The sequence below is a fragment of the Phyllobates terribilis genome, unplaced genomic scaffold (assembly GCF_046119375.1).
Source record: "Phyllobates terribilis strain yellow unplaced genomic scaffold, ASM4611937v1 Scaffold_2__4_contigs__length_985480577, whole genome shotgun sequence".
NCBI lineage: Eukaryota > Metazoa > Chordata > Amphibia > Anura > Dendrobatidae > Phyllobates > Phyllobates terribilis.
In genome coordinates this window covers 850,844,459-850,864,026 of record NW_027362762.1, presented here as the reverse complement: position 1 = coordinate 850,864,026, position 19,568 = coordinate 850,844,459, and the positions used below count along the sequence as shown (strand labels likewise).

The following is a 19,568-nucleotide window of genomic DNA, read 5'->3' as shown; positions in this document are numbered from 1 at the left end:
TCCGGCAGGCTCCTGGCCAGCGGGCCGGTGCTGCTCTGCTCTCCTCCTTCTTCCTTCTGCAGGCTCCTGGCCATCGGGCCGGTGCTGCTCTGCTGCCGCTCCATTCCCGGGTCTACTCTTTCTCTCCTCGACTCCGGGTGCTCTTGCTCTGGACACCTCGCCTCCGGGTGCGCTCGTTCTAGACTGCTCCAAGCGACACCCATCTTTGCTCTTTTCTTTCGTCTCCTCCCACTCCGAGGGCGGTCCCGGGGCCACTCGGTGACTGTCAGCTCCAGGGGTAGTTCTTTCACGCTGACAGACACCTCCAGCATCACAGTCTCTGTTGGTGGGGGCGGTTTCCACTTTTGGCGCCATTTTCTGTCCCGGCCCACGATGGGAGGCGGCCTCTTGCCCTCCTTTGGCACGCCCATAATGGCGTCCGCTGCTCTTCCAAGGCGGGAAATCTGCGGTTTTGGCGGGAAGCGTCGCCCAGTGGCGGGAAACTCTGCAGATGGCGGGAACAAGCTGGAAATGGCGGACAATCGGCGGGAAACGACTGGTGATGGAGTCCGATGGCGTGGACCCTCCGGAACCGGCAGGAGTCTTCTTTCTGAGGTAAACTTGCACTTTTCTTCAGGCACGCAGTACCCGGGTGTTGCGGGCACGTAATCCTGCCGACTACGCCAAAGTTGACGCGCCCCCTGGGACATATTCCTTTTTGAGGGGAATACCCGGCACCGGATCGGATGGGGGGTTGTAGTCTCCGAGCGGCTGTGACCCGGTCCCGTGCCCAGGGCGTCAAGCTCAGGGTTATGTGGCAGTCTTTACTGATGTTATTAAAGTTCGTTGTGTCGACTACGCCACCCGTTGTGATGCGGTCACTGTGGCCGCCGCTGCAGCAGGGTCCGCTGAGGCTGATGGTGGATGCGCAGCTTGGTGGGATAACCCCCAACGGGAGGGGTATAGCCTCAGAGGGGACAGGCGCAGAGGATGGGGGTTGTGGTGGTGCGGTGCAGCCGGTAATGATGACAGACTCGGGTAGTGCAGTTAAGGGTCTTTACTTACTGCAGATGTTCCTGGTCACTCTAGCTCCAAGTGACCTCCCGAGCCGTGCTGCGTCCACCAGGTCCTGGATCCGGCCAACCCCCAAACAAGTCCGGAGCGTGGCCCTGAGCTCTCCCTCTGTCCTTTCTTCAGCCGTCCCCACCAGTGATTCACCTAAGTCCAGCTCCCTCGGGCCTTCTGTTGGGCAACCTTTGGCCTAAGGTTCCCTGACCCTTCCTGTGGTGTGCCTTCAGGGTGAATGTAGTGGGTGACCGTGACAGACACTGCCCACGGTCTCCGGTCTCTGGCTGGGGAATGTCTTTGCCCCCACCAGCTTGGGTTCCGGTACCCTCTTGCTGACTCCTCACCCGGTGTTCTTATTTGGGTTCTTGGGTCCCTTCTTTGTCCCCGTCTGGGTCTTTCTTCACTCCACTCTCTCTCCAGGGCTGCTGTTTCCTGCTCTCTGCATCTGACTTGTCCTCTGCAGCTAACTGACTCTCTGCGTCTGACCCTGATTCTAGTTGGTGCCCTCCTTATATATCCCTCTATGTGTGAGCTCAGGTGACCAGCACCCAATGAGCTCCTACCACTACCCAGACTGCTCCCCCTATCTGCCCCTACACTACATGGGATGTTCCTCCCCCCTCCCACTCCAGCCAGGAACAGGCTCGGTCGCACCTGCACATTTCTAAGTGGGAGTACCGTCGGCCTGCTCCTCTGGAATGGGATGTATGTAGTGCATGCAGTCTATCTGAGCTCAGTTCCACACTCCTTCCTTACCCGGGAGTGGAATATCACACCTCTGGGTTGAGGTGCAATACTCCTGTAGCAGCCGAATCCTCAGGGTGCTACAAATACATTTAACATAAAATCTGATTTAAAGAGTAGGTTATTTTATGATGACATATTGAAAGATCCCACCTAAATTGGCTGGACATGCTAACTAATATCACAGGACTATGGTGATTGTTAAGATGGTATATATATATATATATATATATATATATATATATATATATATATATATATATATATATATATATATATATATATATATATATATATATATATATATATATAAAGAAAATGTTGTGTAAACCCCCCTACATGGGCTAACTTATGCGTCTGCAGCCGCTTGACTGGCAGCATCAGGGGAAGAGAAGATTGGGCATGTTGGATTACAACAAGCCTATCCTTTCTCATACTGGACATTCCCTCTCCTGATCATGGTAGAGTTATGAGCCATCATGCATGTATAGTCAGTTTTAAGCTACCTCCTTCTTTATTTGAAGAATCTTAAGGTTTTGTTTTTTTACCCAAGCAGTCTTCAGTATGAAAAAGATATCATTATAATAGACAAGCAGCTATATCAGAAGGATGCATTGGAGAGAGTCAGTGAACTGGGACCACCATTAATGTCTTGACCCAAAAGGCTCATGTGTTTACTGTCAGCACGATGATGGCTGCACGTGAAAACAAGCTAATTGGAAAACATCCAATAAAATGGAGAGGGTCATGGCACATTCATGATGTTTGGTAACAATCACAGATTTCATACAAATCTATTAAAATCCAAATATACACAACATAATTGTAAAATAGTACTCATAGTAGTTCTATTGTGCATAGATAATTTCAGCACCACATTACACATTACAGAAAAGCCAATTTCAGCAAGACCAGCTGGCTAATATGTATATGGAGGCCTCCCCACCCTACACCTGATTCTTTGTTCTCATAAACTGCTGCCAAAAAATGCTTGTTTCTGTCTTCCATCCCTTTAGCTATTGAACAAACCATACATGCTTGACCAAACCCTCCGTGCATGTGGGCATTGGGAGTAACAGCTACAGCCAAACAAGCCAAAAGGCAGCATTTGAAGGTACCATGATTGCAGATCAGGGTTACTGAGCCCAACAGATGTCATTTATTTAGTGAACTCTCACCTCATAGGCCTCTCCAGTGAAGTCATTGCCACAGAATTCACAGCGAACCTTACGCTTCGGGCAGTCGTGCTGCATGTGTTCTGGTAAATCTTTGCGTATCAGTTTGGTGCTGCAGCGGTTTGGACATGGAATCACATTGAAGGCACAACTGTTGAGATGAGTCTAAGGGGCAAAAGTAATGATCAATGAAAAACCCAAGTCTTTTCCCTAGATTTCACACTGAGATAGAGATACTGTAGGATAGCCCATTTAATATATGTGTACCTGTATACCAAGAAGTTTAATACATAGTAGGTTCTGATGCTGTAACTCACTAACATTCTATGGATTCTATTAAACAGAGGCTGGACAGACATCTGTGAGATGGATTAGTGACTCCTGCATTGAGCAGGGGGTTGGATACGATGACCCTGGAGGTCCCTTCCAACTCTACCATTCTATGATTCTATCACTAGTAATATTGGGAATAGTATTTAGTTAAACTCCTGGGTCTAAGCTGGCTGAGTAAAAAAGATAAATGTATATTACTCAAAAAAGCTTTTGCATATGAGCATAATGGAACACTTTGGCTAAGGCTACTTGGTAATCTTGGGCACATTGCTTGCGATGCAACATCACAACGTAATGAAAGGGAGTGGGATATGACTCATACGTAAGTTGTGGTGACTATAACACTCAAATTGCAATATTTTAACAAAACTTTGAATAAAATAAGTTTCTAGTAAGGCGACTTATACAACGTCTTAGCTTTGGTCACCCATCATCTCACCTGGAGTTGTTTTATTTGCCCGCTCCATCGGCACCCCTCCTCACTATGTATACATCGAATGGACAGACTGAGCACTTGAGTTTCCAGCTCTCGGTCAGGGTAAATCTATTCCGCAGACATTTAGGAGAAAAGAAAAACCCTCATAAGACACAGTGAACAGAGCAGAGTATTTCACCCAGTCAATACATTCTCTAAACACAATAGCTACATTTTCATCAGGCTTGCACCTGCTATATGCCAAGTGTGACCAGCATTATGCCACTGGCGATTGTCCTTGGCCATGTGTAATAAAACATATATGACAGCTGCCAGCTCAGCTGTGCCTCAATCACTCAACAGGGCATTTGTCATGGAATTTTCAGAGAAAAGAAAGTTATATTGAGTTGAGACATTCCATGTTCTGTACCGAGCACGTGTGACGGGAAGAGTGTTTTTTTTTTAGCTGAATAAAAGGGGGTAGCTTTGTTCTAGGGCTTGTCAGACACTGGTAGGCTGGATTGACAGAATATATTCAAATCAGCCATTCAGCCTAAAAACTGGTACATAGAAGCATAGGCTCTCTCCTAATGCAGTCACCACAAAGACCCTTTTCTCCAGTGCATCTCAAAACTGTACTGATGTTGCTTTATCTACAGTCTGTACTGGGTTTGGCAAGGACGTAAGATACAAAAGCATGGTTTATGCTCCTGATGGAGCTGCATTTAAAAAAGAGCCAGGAACAGACGGGCATTGTTGTGGAACGAAGAGTCTCCCGGGCTCTGCATAGTGGTTCTGGAGAAGTTTTCTTTGGCAGGAGCACTACTGGTCGGCAGCATGGATAGGGGCTATTTTTGTAGACAGATCCTCAAGTAGAAAACAAATAACTGCTATTATTTAAAGAGACGTGTGTGTTCTCCTTCCGGAACAAACTAAATCTTCCAGGGAACGAAAACCCTACTACTAGTAATGATGGGATCTGTTAGTAGATGGCACAGTACCTTGTTGCGTAAATATCTCCTTTAAAGTATTGACCAGTGAAAAGTTATCCATTCCTTAGTAAATTCTCTTAAAGAATTTAGAGAATCCCGAATAAAACAATTATATATTCTTGTGTATAGCAGCATCTGTCTGAGATGGTTGCATTGAGACACGATGACCCCGGAGGTCCCTTCCAACTCTAACATTCTATGATTCTATGAATAGGAAGATTTACTGTTCTGGAAAGCTGAGTGATTAACTTATAGGAGAAGCACTGGAGATCATATGGGTTGTCATTCCCCTCTCCCAGCTAGGAAGTAACTAAGAAGAGGCTTTTAGTTACCAACATTATATAGAACAACTCAAGGTCTTCTATTTACTGGTGATATTTTTGACAAAAACATTCATGCATTTGACAGCTGAACGCTCCAGCTCACTGGCAGATAAGATGGCAACCACTATGTTCTGCCTGATTTGCTGTGACATAAACTTCAAGGTGAACTGGAGCGTATCCATTAAGAAAGGAAATAAGTGCACTTCTCTTTCAAGTAGACTAACAGTTGTTCAGATTCTAAGCCTTAAAGTCATCTTTACCTTTGCATAGTCCAGGGGTAGTTGGTCTTCTGGACACTTGAAAACACCTTCACTGCAGACAAAGAGAAAATAAAAGTTAAAATGATACATGTAGAGACAATGTCTGGCTTATATACTGCAACACACTGGCCCTGATTTATTATTTTCTTTTCACCTTTTTAATAGGGTAAAAATTGTTTGAATATTGAAATTTTTATTTCCTGTCAGGCGACTGATGTCGCCCAAATCAGCATGAATTTCAGCCGGGTGTATTATTCTTTTAAATACACCAGTGTTTTAAAGAAAATCTATTTAACAAAATCCGTCCGGGGACCATAGCCAGAGACCTGACTAGTCCGGCGTTGCCCCTGGCCGGCTCTTCCCAGCGCTGCTACATACACATAGGGAGTGACCCGTTGACCACCTCTAGCAGACCTTCAAAGTTTATTTTTTCTGAAACGCCAGATAGGTAACTTTATTGGAAGCTATTTACGCCATCAGCATCAGTGTAGGAGGCAATCCGTGCAAGCATGATTTGTGACCTCACATTGTATTCAACATATAATCAAATCTCCAAAATGAACTACCGTACATACGAATGTACAGTACGGGACGATCAGTCTCCCATGTGTATAATGCAGCTAAAAAGAAAATTACACGTTACTGGCCACGATAAACGTGGTTAATGTTTCCTCTTCCAGTGCCGATCTAAATCTAGATCCACAATTCAGCTTTGAGCTCTTTCCAAAAATGCACAAGACATGGGAGAATATATTTATAGGATAGATAGTGTTTAGCTGCTTTGAAATAACCCACAGCCATAATCCTGCTTCTTTTCAGCGAATGAGTTTGGTTTTCATCTCTTTTTCGCAAAGAAATGACTCCATAGCTTGGGTGTACTTGTTATATTTAATGAGGGCAACGTGCAGAGAACTTACAGAGGCAACTACATCTGATAGTTGGCCCCCAGGCCATTTTATGTAATGTAATAAAATATAATTATGTGTATCAAGCGCCACTGCCTTAGACGTTACTTGAAGATAATTAGAAGGAAATTATATTATTGGAAGTTATGTTAAATAAATAGTGCATGAGAAGCAATTTGGCATGGCATAACCCTGAACTGGAGCTACCATGAACTTCATAGGTAGCATGAGGTTAAAGTATCTAACATCACTATACTTATTATACAAGAGCGAGCAGCAAATTAACTCCTGCCAGTACACTGGAGCAACTTCTAAAACTAAATGTTGGTGATGGCAATAGAAGTGTTTATCAAGACAGCACAGCAACAGATGTGTTAAAGAACCTTACACTTTAGAAATAGCTTGTCAATGTAACAAATCTTTCACATCTTGGAAAGTTAGAGGATAACCCCTGCAATGTTCTGGCTGCCATATTGGTTGTCATCCGATGGCCACACAAAGGCTGTACTGACCGCCTGTACTAGGTATGAACAGTCATTCTGTGCTGTCAGACTCTTTAATTTAGGAGCGGTCCAACATTTACTTTTTTGTCTTTAATGTTTGCATGTCCCCTTTTCTCAGGTGCCCTGGTACCCAGTTCTGGGGGTATTCTGGTTTTCATTGAAGTGGCCAAGGAAGTGTATATAGACTTTCTTAGGAGCAATGCTTTCTGAGCAAAAGGTATGTAAATTACTTTTTTTTTACTATGGTAGAAAAGCTCTCTCATATAGCCAACACGTTTACTTTAGTGAGTAACCCTGAAACAAGTCCCTACTAATGTGTGTTTGGTTTGAGTAATATAAAATAGTCTTCTTCCTTCTGGAGGATAGTTAATCTACATCCATTTTTGCTAAGGAGCATTGCCTATAAGTTTCTTTATACCACCTGGATCTTTTCAATGAGAACTGGTACCACCAGAGCGGCATCATAGGCATGCCATCCTGTCAACCAATATCCTGCTTTGTCACTAATGAGGGGCATGAATTCTGAAACAGCTGTTTAGAGATGGATGTCAGGTCTGGATAATTTGCAGACTCTGCCCCAATAATAGTCATAGTTATTTATTACACGAACCATGCTATTAATGTTTTCTCCATGTGTCACCTTGTTGTTCCTCCTGTGTCCTACAGTGCTTGGTAGATGTCATAGTATGCAAGATCCAGATCATCATAGTCATCTAACATCAGGATTTACTTCTCCCCGATACGGTAGATGTCATTTTAATTTACTTTTTGGCCGTTACAGCTAGAAGGAATGGCTGTAGCTCTAACATTTATGTGTATTTGTATCTCCTTAATCAATTTCAACAAAGCAATCTAAAGGAAATTTGTGTACACAATTATGCACTTAATAGATCAGAAAGAAATTTCAGCATCCATTGTCGTATACATGTAGACAATCCTGCGACGCAGTGTAGAACCAGTAAGATGTACAATATCGGACTTTTGTACAAGCTACAAATGACTCAATATGATCCCAATTACAGCGCACATCTGGGCTGACTTGCAGATGCTGCGATGATCTGTGCTGCCAGCTGGCTGCTGAAGACTTTTGTTCTGAATCTCTCTCCTCTCATGTAACTTCCTCCCTTCATAAGCAAATGCTGTCCACACTGCACCACTGTGCTTGTTTGCTTTACACAATGGGCTACGTGTACAGAGCTTCTCCTGACTGCATCAGGCATTTCACAAGCCCCAAGTGGATATTACTGCACTGTAAAAAAAATAGGGTGTTGTAAATAGCATTCTTATTATTTGTACCTTCTTTGCTAATGTCACCAGCATGTTTTCCACAGTGCTATGGGTATTTATTTAATTTACAATTTTGCACTGCATATTGTTTGGATTGCTAACAACAAAACTGTTTATATTTTATGTAATATTATATTTTATAATAATATTTTTTTTTCGTTATAGAAAAATCACTATTAAGGTGATTTAAGCTAATAGAAAGGGATTCTCTACTTCTAACCCCCTCTAGTTAGTCTGATGAAGACCTTTGTTCTGAATCTCTCTCCTCTCATATAACTTCCTCCCTCCATAAGCAAATACTAGAAAGGGATTCCCTACTTCTTAATCCCCTCTAGTTAGCCATATTTGAGATATGGAAATAAAATCCAGTTCACACTTAAAAACTTCAGTGCATCTTTTTTGCCACCATTTACCAAATTTGCAGAGAAAGTCGTAGGGTTTTTATTACCATTTCACCTAGCAATATGGTGTGAACCAAGCCAAACATCAGTCTGTATATATTTTATTAGGTGCCCAGTAATGCGATGTCTTGGATCCCCCCAACTAGATAAACTCGGAATAAAACGCAAATAATGTAATCCAACTTTTATTCTTACACAAGACCCTTACTAGGGCCAAGGGAGGACCACATAAACAACCAAAACATATGCGAGCCAAAGATATTGCATTATAAAAAAGAAAATGATATAATACGTAACACAACAAAAATAAAAAACCTATAAGACCAAAAATGTGCAATCCGTCTTGGCACTTCATATAATAATACAGAAGCTCTAGGGACAGTAAACTGCACTCAAAGCTGGAGGTCAGTCTAAATGTCTCCCCCCAACCACCACCCCACTGGCTATGATACCCTCACCAAGCTAATATTTAACTTTATCCCTTGCAGAGAAAATAAACAATCGCACAAAGCTACCGCCATGTGAATGGCCAGATACAAGGACACATAGGTTACTGTAACTTTAAAGCAAACATTCACATTCTTTTTTCCTCTTGAACTGGAACGAAGTTCAGTCCTCAGTGAGAATTCGTCTACCCACCTCAGAGATCAGAAGCCGAGACCAGAAAACCACAGCGATGACAGAACCAGGACCAGAAATACCGGCCGTAAAAATGAGCTGCGGCCAGCTCAGAACCCACAGCATTTCTGCACACACCTTACAGATCTACAACAGTCTACTGTCAGGGGAACAGGGCTGTCCCTGAGTATGTCACTTTCTAGATATGACACATATCATTGCAGCTAATATAGCACACCCAGTACAAAGGGCAAACGAGGTAGATTATGTCAAGTGTCTGGAACAGACATTCTTGTTGATGCCCCATAAGAGACACATCTTATTTTTAATTCAACTTTACTGATTGTTCAATGATGCCTATATGTAAATTAGCACTCATCCAAAAATAAGAAACTCTCTACTGCCACCTATAGGTTATTACCCTGTAGTCAATGTTCAACCCATTAAAGAGCCTTGAAAACAAGACTAGGGTTTACAGCCAAACCATCAACTCCTATCGGTAGACAGCTGTTTGGAAGTTTTTGCTCCTCATCAGTACAGAGCATAGTACTGGGTAGTTGGCAGAGATATCATTGATGCAACTAAACATTGACACAAGTGGCACTGGTTATCCTCAAGAAGGTCCAGCTGGTGTCAGAGTCATAAACAATGTGACTCTGGTTTGGCTGACATTCCCAGTAAGTTTCATGGCAATTTAATGGATTAGACATAGACTCCCAGGATAGCTACCTATAGGAGGTACAAGAGGTAGCTTTAGTGCCTCGGATAGGTAGAGAAATAGTTTGTATACAGAGAGAATTACCAGTAGGACTCTCTACACCAGCTGAATCTCCATAAGGCGAACCAGAATCCCCAAGCTGTTCCTCTTTTTTTCATACAAGTTTGCGCAATTTGGCAGTAGGATGCAGCGATACTGGCTGCATTTATTTCAATATTATGGAACACTGTACTTGACACATGAGCAAACAATACAAAGTAGAAATGATGCATAAATGTCATGTACCATATGTGATAACTAATAGCAGATTTGGCAACATATGCAATCATAATGTGTTTTTTTCTTCCCAGAGATGGCCTAACAGTTGACCCATAAGCCCAATAATTGTTAACATCAGGAGGCTGTGAGAGGAAAACAGCAGATGTAAAACACTCTTCTTAAGTCCTACAAAATACACATCCTCGTCGGTTGTGCCAGGCAGCTGCTCGTCTCCACACCCAAGAATGCTGTGGGAATTCTCCTCTGGAATCTCCACTTTCCCTAAGAATGGCCAAATCTTATTCCTGCCAATCACCTGCTATGTGACGCGACCGAGGGAACCCCAGTGGAACCATTACATAAGTGAATACTTAGGCGCCTGTCTTATCGAGTGCTGCCATACAGTTCACAGAAATGTAGCTGAAGCTGTCGGTCCCCAAAATATGTATAACTGCTATATGTCCAATGTTAGAAAATAGAAAGAGCTGGTAGCCTGGCCCAATATATATTTAGATGTGCTATTCGGGCACGGTATTCCAGTGCATAGGGTGTGCTCTAACTCCTTTGTTCTTCAATGCCCCTCCCTGTTCAATACAAGCATCTTCCATCTACCGGTAACTGTTTTGCTAGGGGCTAGACAATAAACAGGCTATGTAATTGCCAGTTACCTCTCAGCTAATCATATAACTGAAAACCGTCCGTCCACATATGTCTGAAGAGTCCTGAATCACATGGGAGGATAATGTTAATGAGTTCATATTAATTCCACTTTGCAAGTCAAATGCTCAGCTCAGCCCTGCACACATTGTCGGGACTTATAAGTGCAAGGAGATTTTATAGCAAAAGTGGTTTTCTAATTTTTGGAGTTTTGGCATTACCCACTCCTGCTTAGGAGATGACTTCTTTACTCCATAACTAACTACTGGGAATGCAGACCGAGATTCTGCTTCTTATATGGAAGGGACTATGGTAAATTAAATAAATGATGCTTAAAAATGGATTAATCTTAATAATTATACATGTTCTTCTATCACTACCATACATTGTTCTGTTAAATGGTTTGCCATAAATCCATGTTGCAAATATAAGAGAGAAGTGTTGCACTTTAAACATGGCATGTGCCATATTGGTTTGAAAAGATAGACCTGTCCACATGAAGTATAATTCTTGTGCATCTGTGGCAACATTCCCCAGATTTTGTGGCAGATTTTCTAGAGATTTCATCACGGGAAAATCCACTTAATAAAACGACATGCTAATAATTATACATCAGCATCGCAGGTCAATTCCTGCTGTGTGTGGATGAGATTTGGTATAAACTACAGAGTTTTCACCAGGAAAATCCACAGCCTATCAGCCCTGTATTAAGTTGTAATAAGAACACATCCCATGTGGTGTCCCTTATGGGATTAAGACATCCTTTCAAATTGTAAATATTGCCATGAAGGTTCAGTAATAAGATGATTGGGGGAGATCAAAATTTTATTCATCTATATATAATCTCTAATCTCTCCTTCAAACCACATATCCAAGCTCTTTCCACTTCCTGTTGACTCCAACTCAAAAATATCTCCTGGATCCGCACATTCCTCAACCACGAATCTGCAAAAACACTAGTGCACGCCCTCATCATCTCCCGCCTCGACTACTGCAACCTCCTGCTCTGTGGCCTCCCTTCCACCACTCTCGCACGCCTCCAATCTATCCTAAACTCTGCTGCCCGACTAATCCACCAGTCCCCCCGCTATTTCCCGACCACTCCTCTCTATCAATGCCTTCACTGGCTCCCCATTGCCCAGACTCCAGTTCAAAACCCTTTCCATGGCATACAAAGCCATCCACAACCAGTTTCTCCATACATCTGTGACCTAGTCTCCCGGTACTTACCTGCACGCAACCTCTGATCCTCACAAGATCTCCTTCTCTACTCCCCTCTTATCTCCTCTTCCCACAATCGCATACAAGTTTTCTCCCGTGTATCCCTCCTACTCTGGAACTCTCTACCCCAACACATCAGACTTTTGCCTACCGTGGAAACCTTCAAAAGGAACCTGAAGACCTACCTCTTCCGACAAGCCTACAACATGCAGTAACCACCGCTCCACCATACTGCTGCACGACCAGCTCTACCCTCACCTACTGTATCCTCACCCATCCCTTGTAGATTGTGAGCCCTCACAGGCAGGGTCCTCGCTCCTCCTGTACCAGTCGCCGTTACGTTTTGTTCAAGATTATGTGACCTTCATGGCAATATTTCAAATGTAAATATAGGACATTAAAAGGGAATCTCTCAGGAGGTTTTTACTATATAATCTGAGAGCAGCACGATGTAGGGGTAAAAAACCTGATTCCAGTGATAGGCCACTTGCTCAGCAGCTTGCTGTAGTTTCAATATAATCAGTGTTTTAATCAGTAGGAGATAATCACTGACTAGATGTCTCATGTAAACCAGTCCAGCTTTACTTGTGTAGCCCCACCCCCACCACTGATTAGCAGCTTGCTGACAATGCACAGTGTATACAGGAAGCAGCCAATAAGGGGTGTGGGCGGGGTTATACACAGCTCAGCATTCTGAGCACTGCTGGATCTGTAGCAGGGAAAACAGTGATTCTATCAAAACAGCATTAAGCAGCCCAGTAAGTAATACATCACAGGAATCAGGGTCTCTGCCCCTACATCATGTAGCTCTCAAGATTACATAGCAAAAACCTGCTGACAGATTCACTTTAACAATATTTTTTGTTCAGTATTTTAGAAACTTGAATGGATGGGAAAGCTGGTTAGTGTAGCATGTCATACACATAGTGATACCATGCGGTGTTCCAGAACTCTATCCAGTGGCTCTCTACAAGGTGGTAATGCTGTGTACATTAATATGATAAAAAAGGTGCAAGTTCTGTTAGCCATATCTGTCTTTGTTACTGATCACAGCTCTAGATATGTATAGTCACATTCTCTTAATTTATGTAGGGTTTTTCTGTTTTTGTTTAGACCTTTGGCCCAATAACGTAGCCTGAGCTACCTCACATTGCATAGCAGCCAGCTCCTGAGCCAGAAAGTCTCAGCAACACTGAGCGCCAATTACTTGTGTCAGAGGTAGAGAAAATCCAGAGTGCAGAGACGAACAGAGGATCCATATAATGAGTCCAGAAATAATAGCGACCTTTTCAACCCAAAGTCTTCCAAATGATTATCTCATCCCATAATGTACTGGCAAAACACACTAAAACAAAAGAGCATGTTTAATGTAAAATGTACAATGTTTACAGCTGGATCTGAAATAACCATTGTATCACAGTGCAATGTTAATAACAAATAACGTAGGATTAAATATTTCCCTTGAGATGTAAAAACTCATACTCTGGCTGGAGGTTATGAAGAATAAATATGTGCATGTACCGTTACTCTGGAAGTTAACAAAAAAGCTTTAAAACCCAGAAACCTCCTTTAGGCTCAGTTCACATCTGCGTTAGTCACTTCTATTGTTCTATTCCATCATTAAGAGCAAAACAACAAAATGTACAGTAATTGTTGTGCCGATTTGTCACATGATGAGCACCAAAAGGTACCCAAAGACCCCACTAACTAGAATGGTGTCTGTTTTTTCATGATGTCCAGCATTGCGCTGTAAAAATATGACAAACTGTCGATACAGAGCCTCCAATGCAGACGTGAACCCAGCCTAATTTGTGCACTTTTATATATATGTATGTGATTGTTATTAATAGCCCTTATAAATAAACATATCACCTTATAATAAACACCCATTGTTCTATTTTAGAAAAGCCCTGCAGCAGTTCCATGTGCTCTAATGTAAGAGCTGCCCGGGTGGCATATTTGCCAACCATTAGACTGTGGTGTTATGTAAGCATGTGATGTTTGCACAATAATTATAAGGGTGGAAACATTACATTTAGATCTATTCTGCAAAGTATAATGTATTGGTATTTCATATTAATTTCTTTTAAAGCGGTTGTCCTCTTTCAGAAAACTTTTCCAGATATGTACAGCTCGTTGTACCCTACATTTTACTTATGATCCCGGGGTCCAGCGTCTCTGCCTCTGGTCTCTGATATTTGCGTACAGACCAGTGACCACACATTGAGATCGCTGCAGCCAATCAGTGATTCAGCGGCTCTGAGGAGCTCGAGACGTCTATACTGTCAGAGCCGGCAAGGTCAGTGATTGGCTGCAGCGATGTAGACGTCATCTCATTGCTGTGGCGGAGACACTGCGCTGGACCCTGAGAGGTTAGTAATACTCAGTGTTGTTTTTTAACGAGGAAAAGTTTTCTAAAAGGGGACAACACCTTTAAGGTAGACTTACATTTACGTTTTGCGTGAAGCTCCTAAGTTCCAGTAGTATTTGAAAAAAAGGCTGTAATGCTGTCCTAACATATCCAATTACATCAACCTGTGTATGATCCATTATAGAAGTGAGGGATTTATTTGTTTGGTAAGATAAGTCTGATTACACTCATTACAATATTGTGCAATTACCGTGATCTGTCTTCACACCTCTGCACCAACCACTTTATAATGCGGCTGCTTCCTTATGTGACAATGAGAACTCTGTACTTCATCTAGCAAAAAGCCAAGGACAACTGTAATCTATGTCACCCCCCCTCCCATAGGAACACCATAGCATACATCTACACAAGTCTGGACAGCCATACTGTTGGCTTAGTCACCAGTGACGCCTAGTCTTCATGGATGATCCCAGGATCCATTACCCCAAAGCCCACCCCAACTACTCTTGCTTTTCGAGTATCGTGTTTGATTTTATTTTAATGTTTGTGCATTAGGAGTCTGGTGGAAGGTTCTATTCCTTGATCAAGAGCCATCTCCATATGCACACATATACAACAAAGGCTGTGAATCACCAAGACCGCCCACTGGACTCTTAAAATGAGAATGAACGGGAATAAAATTGAAAAAAAAAAAATCAACTAAATATACAAGGTACGGTATATTGATTTTTTCCCCCCACCAATTCAAGGGTGGACATATTGGTCCAACTTGTGCGGCTGCACAGCGGCCTGGAGGTCAGGGGGTCCATACTACCTGCAAAGCAGGTGAAATTGTCCATTATGATGAGCTCTTGGGTGGCAAATGGCCCATATATTTGTTCTTGCACAGGGGCCTCTTCGGTCTGTGTCAGCCAGTGCACCAATTATGTGAGTCTCGCCGGCTCTTCCTGCTCATATGGCCTTTTGCTCATAGATCAGACTCCATGTTCAACTTAAGGTCCTCTTATTTTTTCATTATATTAAACAATTATTGTAAAATTGTGCAGTTTTCTTTACAGTAAGCTTATATTAAGAGAGGAGCAAAAACATTTGAACTACCCTAGTCCGATGTCCAGGTCAGTCCTCCATGGCAGCTAAACCAGCCAGAGTTCAATTCTACACCAAACAATCCTCCATCTGGACTCCTGAGCACCTCTGCCGCTTACTAGGGCCCCGTGATGTCATGATGACACGTGAGGCCTAGTCATGATGACACTTGAGGCCTAGTCACGACATAAGCAGCGGGGGGCCTAGTAAGCTGCAGAGACGCCTAGACATCGGACCAGGGATCTTTTTTGCTGTTCTCTAGAGGATATGGCACGATACAAAACATGGCTGTTATCAGCCTGGAAAACAGGGCTGTGTAGTTGGTAAGCCAAACCACCAACTCCTCAATTTCCCTGACTCCGACTCCACAGACGGCCTCACTACTGAGCGTGTACATAAAGTGCAGCACAGATTCATCTCAACTAAAAGCCGAGACCCTTAGATCAGGAACAGAACAGACCTTTATAAGACATTTCATAACTTTCCCAAATTCTTATGAAACCATTTACAGCACATCATGCATTGTACTACTGTACCCAATATATTATATATTTTAGGAGTCGGACACCGGCACCAACTCCACAGCCCTGCAGTAAAATGACTACTTTTCTTTTTAAAAGAGCCATTTACAAATTGTATGAATATATAAATGGCTGCACGTGGTAAGGTTTGGGTATGATATCAACCAGGAGTTTTTTATGGCAACACTATTATTATGAAATCCAACTCTTCAAATGGAGAATGCCACATGTTCACCTCGTAGTGAGGTTTTCTCATAGAGATCTAAGTGTATTCCTCTAACTAGTAGTTATAAAGAATAGTATAATTTGTTATTATAACCAGACTACAAATTACAGTCACTCACAGACCGAGGAGGCATGCAGCAGCCATATATAACATTTTATATATTCTTGCTGGAACTTGTGGTTCCATACGACTTCTGTTTTCTCCTTTTTATTTTCTCTAGTCTTGCGCACAATATCAGTTATTTTATTTATTTATGACATATACGGTAATAACAAGCACAGAGCAAGGTCAGCAACTCCATTCAGTCCTCACACCACTTCCTCTCATAATACAAGATAAGCAGTAGAATTCTGCACGCTCCCGCCAGAGAAAGTGCTGTATTGTTGTGTGGCAGATGAAACATGCACATTTCCTTCCCATTCACCTCCATGTTTCCAGCAGACAGTATTTCCCATGGTCAGGGTTATTTGGGGGCACTAGAACAATAAGGAGATTCTGTTCTCTTACAGCGGAGGAGAATGCAAGTCTGCCAGTACCTGCCAACATCTGACAGCTCCTATCTGGAAGATTTGGTCAGGATATTTGCGGTTGCAGACGACAGCAATGGTTTCCTTTGAAAACGAGTTAAACTGCATTAGGATAAAAGAAAAAAAAAAACGTTTTATCCAGAAGTCAGAATACTATTGTTCACAGACGATATCTTGACTGGGGTAGTGAGTGGAGCCATTAAACCTAGCTGATAAGACAAAAAAAAATGGAATTTGAAATAAACCATGAGAGGAGTGGTTCTTAGAAGGGACTGGTGCCAGCTTCATCTAGACTGGTGTGTTATAGTTAACAACTGTTAAATTCAGACTATCAAATAAATGCAGTAATTAAACTGCTGATGGTTCTGACTAAAACCAGCCATGGACATTAACTAATATTCATGGAATTATAAAATTTAGAAAAAAATAATCTCTCGAACACCCCATTAGGCAGTTGTTGGTCCCAGTAGGATGACAGTTTGTGATCTGTGTATGGTCAAAGGACTCTTCTATCAAAAAAGGAATTGTCCAAAGCATAGAACCCCTTTAATGTAATGATCATTCTAATTGTTTGCATAGGAAGTAACTGAGTTCCTTATAATAACCATCTATAGACTAAAGATTTCTCAGCTTTCCCATATAGCGACAGATTTCCATCGCATGTAACAATTGCTTTATTATCACAGATGTACTGGTTGTTGGAACACATGTTTGTCAGAACTGTAGTGCATCTGAATGAAACAGAGCATCTTTTGTTAGTGGGTAAATATCTCTTGAATATTTCAAGTAGCAATTCCACCCTTTGTACACTATACACAGATTTAACTCATCCTATAGACTGGTGGCAGTGGGAACCGCAGGTTGAGCCTCATGTGTTCTCCACTAAAAGTCCATATGGGGCACAAAGAAGGCTTGCCGCAATGTCTAAATGTGATTTTAATGAAGTTATACAAATGAGAAGTTTATGAAATAAAGGGGTTGTCTGGCTTCAAAATAGATCAGTACAAAATAACAGAAGCAAAGGATGGGTAAAAATAAATAATAATAATCCCATTCTTAAGTCATCCCCCCTCTGTGGTCAAGTGCCCAAAGAAAGTAACGCGACTGCTTTCTGTCCCACCCGAGCTGCACCAATGGAGGTTAAAGCACATGAGTATGCACCATTTTAATATTTTTTTTAACCATTTGTTGCATCTCTATTTTTTTTTTTAAAAAAGTTGAACAACGCTTTTAATAATTTATGGGGAAATTGCCTCCATTATAACGTTATGCTCTGCAGTAAAAGTACTTATAGAGATCATTGCACTCATGGTAGATTGCAATGCATAATAGTTAATAATAATTATAATTATTAGTCTATAACGATGAGATTTCACAAAACTGCAGGTGATCATGCTGTGAGTTCAGAGACACAGGGATCTAGCGCTACTGCACAGCAGGATATCCGTGATGCATTATATCGCAGTGAAGCCCTAATTTCATCATTATTCCATTTTGTATATCCCGATTTCCTGTATAGTGTTGAATTAACAATTTATGTAATCAGCGCAGTTTAGAAAATCAAAGCTGAACTCCGATTTGTTGGTAGGGGTCACAAGTGAACAAGTACACGCAAATTGATCGGAATGGCCCTTTGGTTAGATTGTAGTGTCAGGCTTCCAATAACAGTAATCTCCATGTAGTGCCAAAGGGGTTTGTGTGTCCACAAATGGAAATCAGCAGTGATGTGAAATGACAGGGTGATGTTCTCACATGTATTGATGATATGTCAGAAGATCGTATTTACTACATTTATTTATTAAGAAACTGTTAAGAAAAAAATCACACTCAAAAAGTGCTGCTTGTAAAGAAGCAAATGGTGTGTATCTGCCATTAGTGTAAGTTTCAGTGATACTGCCCCTTTGACCTCGGCACAGACACAGAAGGAGGCGACATATTGCAAGAACACAGACCTGCAAGATCTCTCAGTGAAATTAACACAATACCGAGGATCACTTTACACGTCCCGCATCTTCCCTCATGTCTTCACTCTCGGGAGGCTGAACTTGAGCTACGTTTTCTACTTCAATTAAACAGCAGTATGACCAAATCTGAATACTATTTATCATTTACCGGACTGCAACACTAATGCATGCAGAATGCAGATGTAATAAAATCAAATAGCGTAAAAATGGTTATTTGTACATTTATTTAGTAAGAAAAATAGTAATAATAATAATGTTCTTTGTGTGAGCATAGGCTTTCAGAACAAAGCCTAGGTCTGCTCCCTTACACCTACTCCGAGCAGACAGATGTCAGCACAGCCACACCATCTGTTGCTAGGCAAAACATGCTCATGGCGAGGAACTGCAACCTATGCAAAACAGGCAGGCCAGGAGGCGGCTATTAGCATACCTTGCCAGTTGGTTTGTCTGCAATTAACCTGGATCTATTGTTATTCATTAAATGCTACTTACACGCAGGAGGTTTTGGGGTGCGGTTCAGAAAAAAAACGCTATTTTTTGTGGAAAATCTACCAGGGTTTTTTGGTAAAATGCATGTGCATTTCCTCTTGCATGCTTGGATAAGATTTTGGTTTTGCACATAATATATGCTTAGGGCACACTATGCTATAAAGGTGTATGGCACACAAATGCCCAGCCTGAACTCATCCCAACTCCTCTAGTAAAAGGAAGACAGATGGGAATAAAACAATATAATGCACTGTGCAACAAAAGGGTTACAAGTTATTTGTATGTTATAAATTGTATTTTTAAGGCCAGTTTTATGAGGCTGTTGAGTTTGGGTCAAGAAGCTGTGACGGTCCCAACATCGTGGTCTGTACTCAGACTGTGAATATTAGCCATGTGAGACTGGCCTAAGGCCTCGTTCACATTGACATATTTCTAAGGTCAGTGTGGTCCGTGTGTGCAATAACTACAGACAGGCACATTGACCAAAGTCACAGATCAAACTCGTACTTATTATAGTCCATGTGGCT

At 42.0% G+C, this 19,568-nt stretch overlaps 1 protein-coding gene across 1 annotated transcript in view; it reads right to left on the bottom strand.

Annotated features, from left to right (window-relative positions):
- TRAF4 (TNF receptor associated factor 4) overlaps window positions 1-19,568 on the bottom strand; it is a 47,824-nt gene that overhangs the window by 10,154 nt on the left and 18,102 nt on the right. Inside the window, exons 2-4 of the mRNA XM_073667883.1 lie at window positions 5,290-5,341; window positions 3,739-3,843; window positions 2,970-3,131 (exon numbers count right to left, since the gene is read on the bottom strand). Coding sequence (XP_073523984.1) covers window positions 2,970-3,131; window positions 3,739-3,843; window positions 5,290-5,341 — 319 coding nt within the window. The remainder of the gene's footprint in view (window positions 1-2,969; window positions 3,132-3,738; window positions 3,844-5,289; window positions 5,342-19,568) is intronic.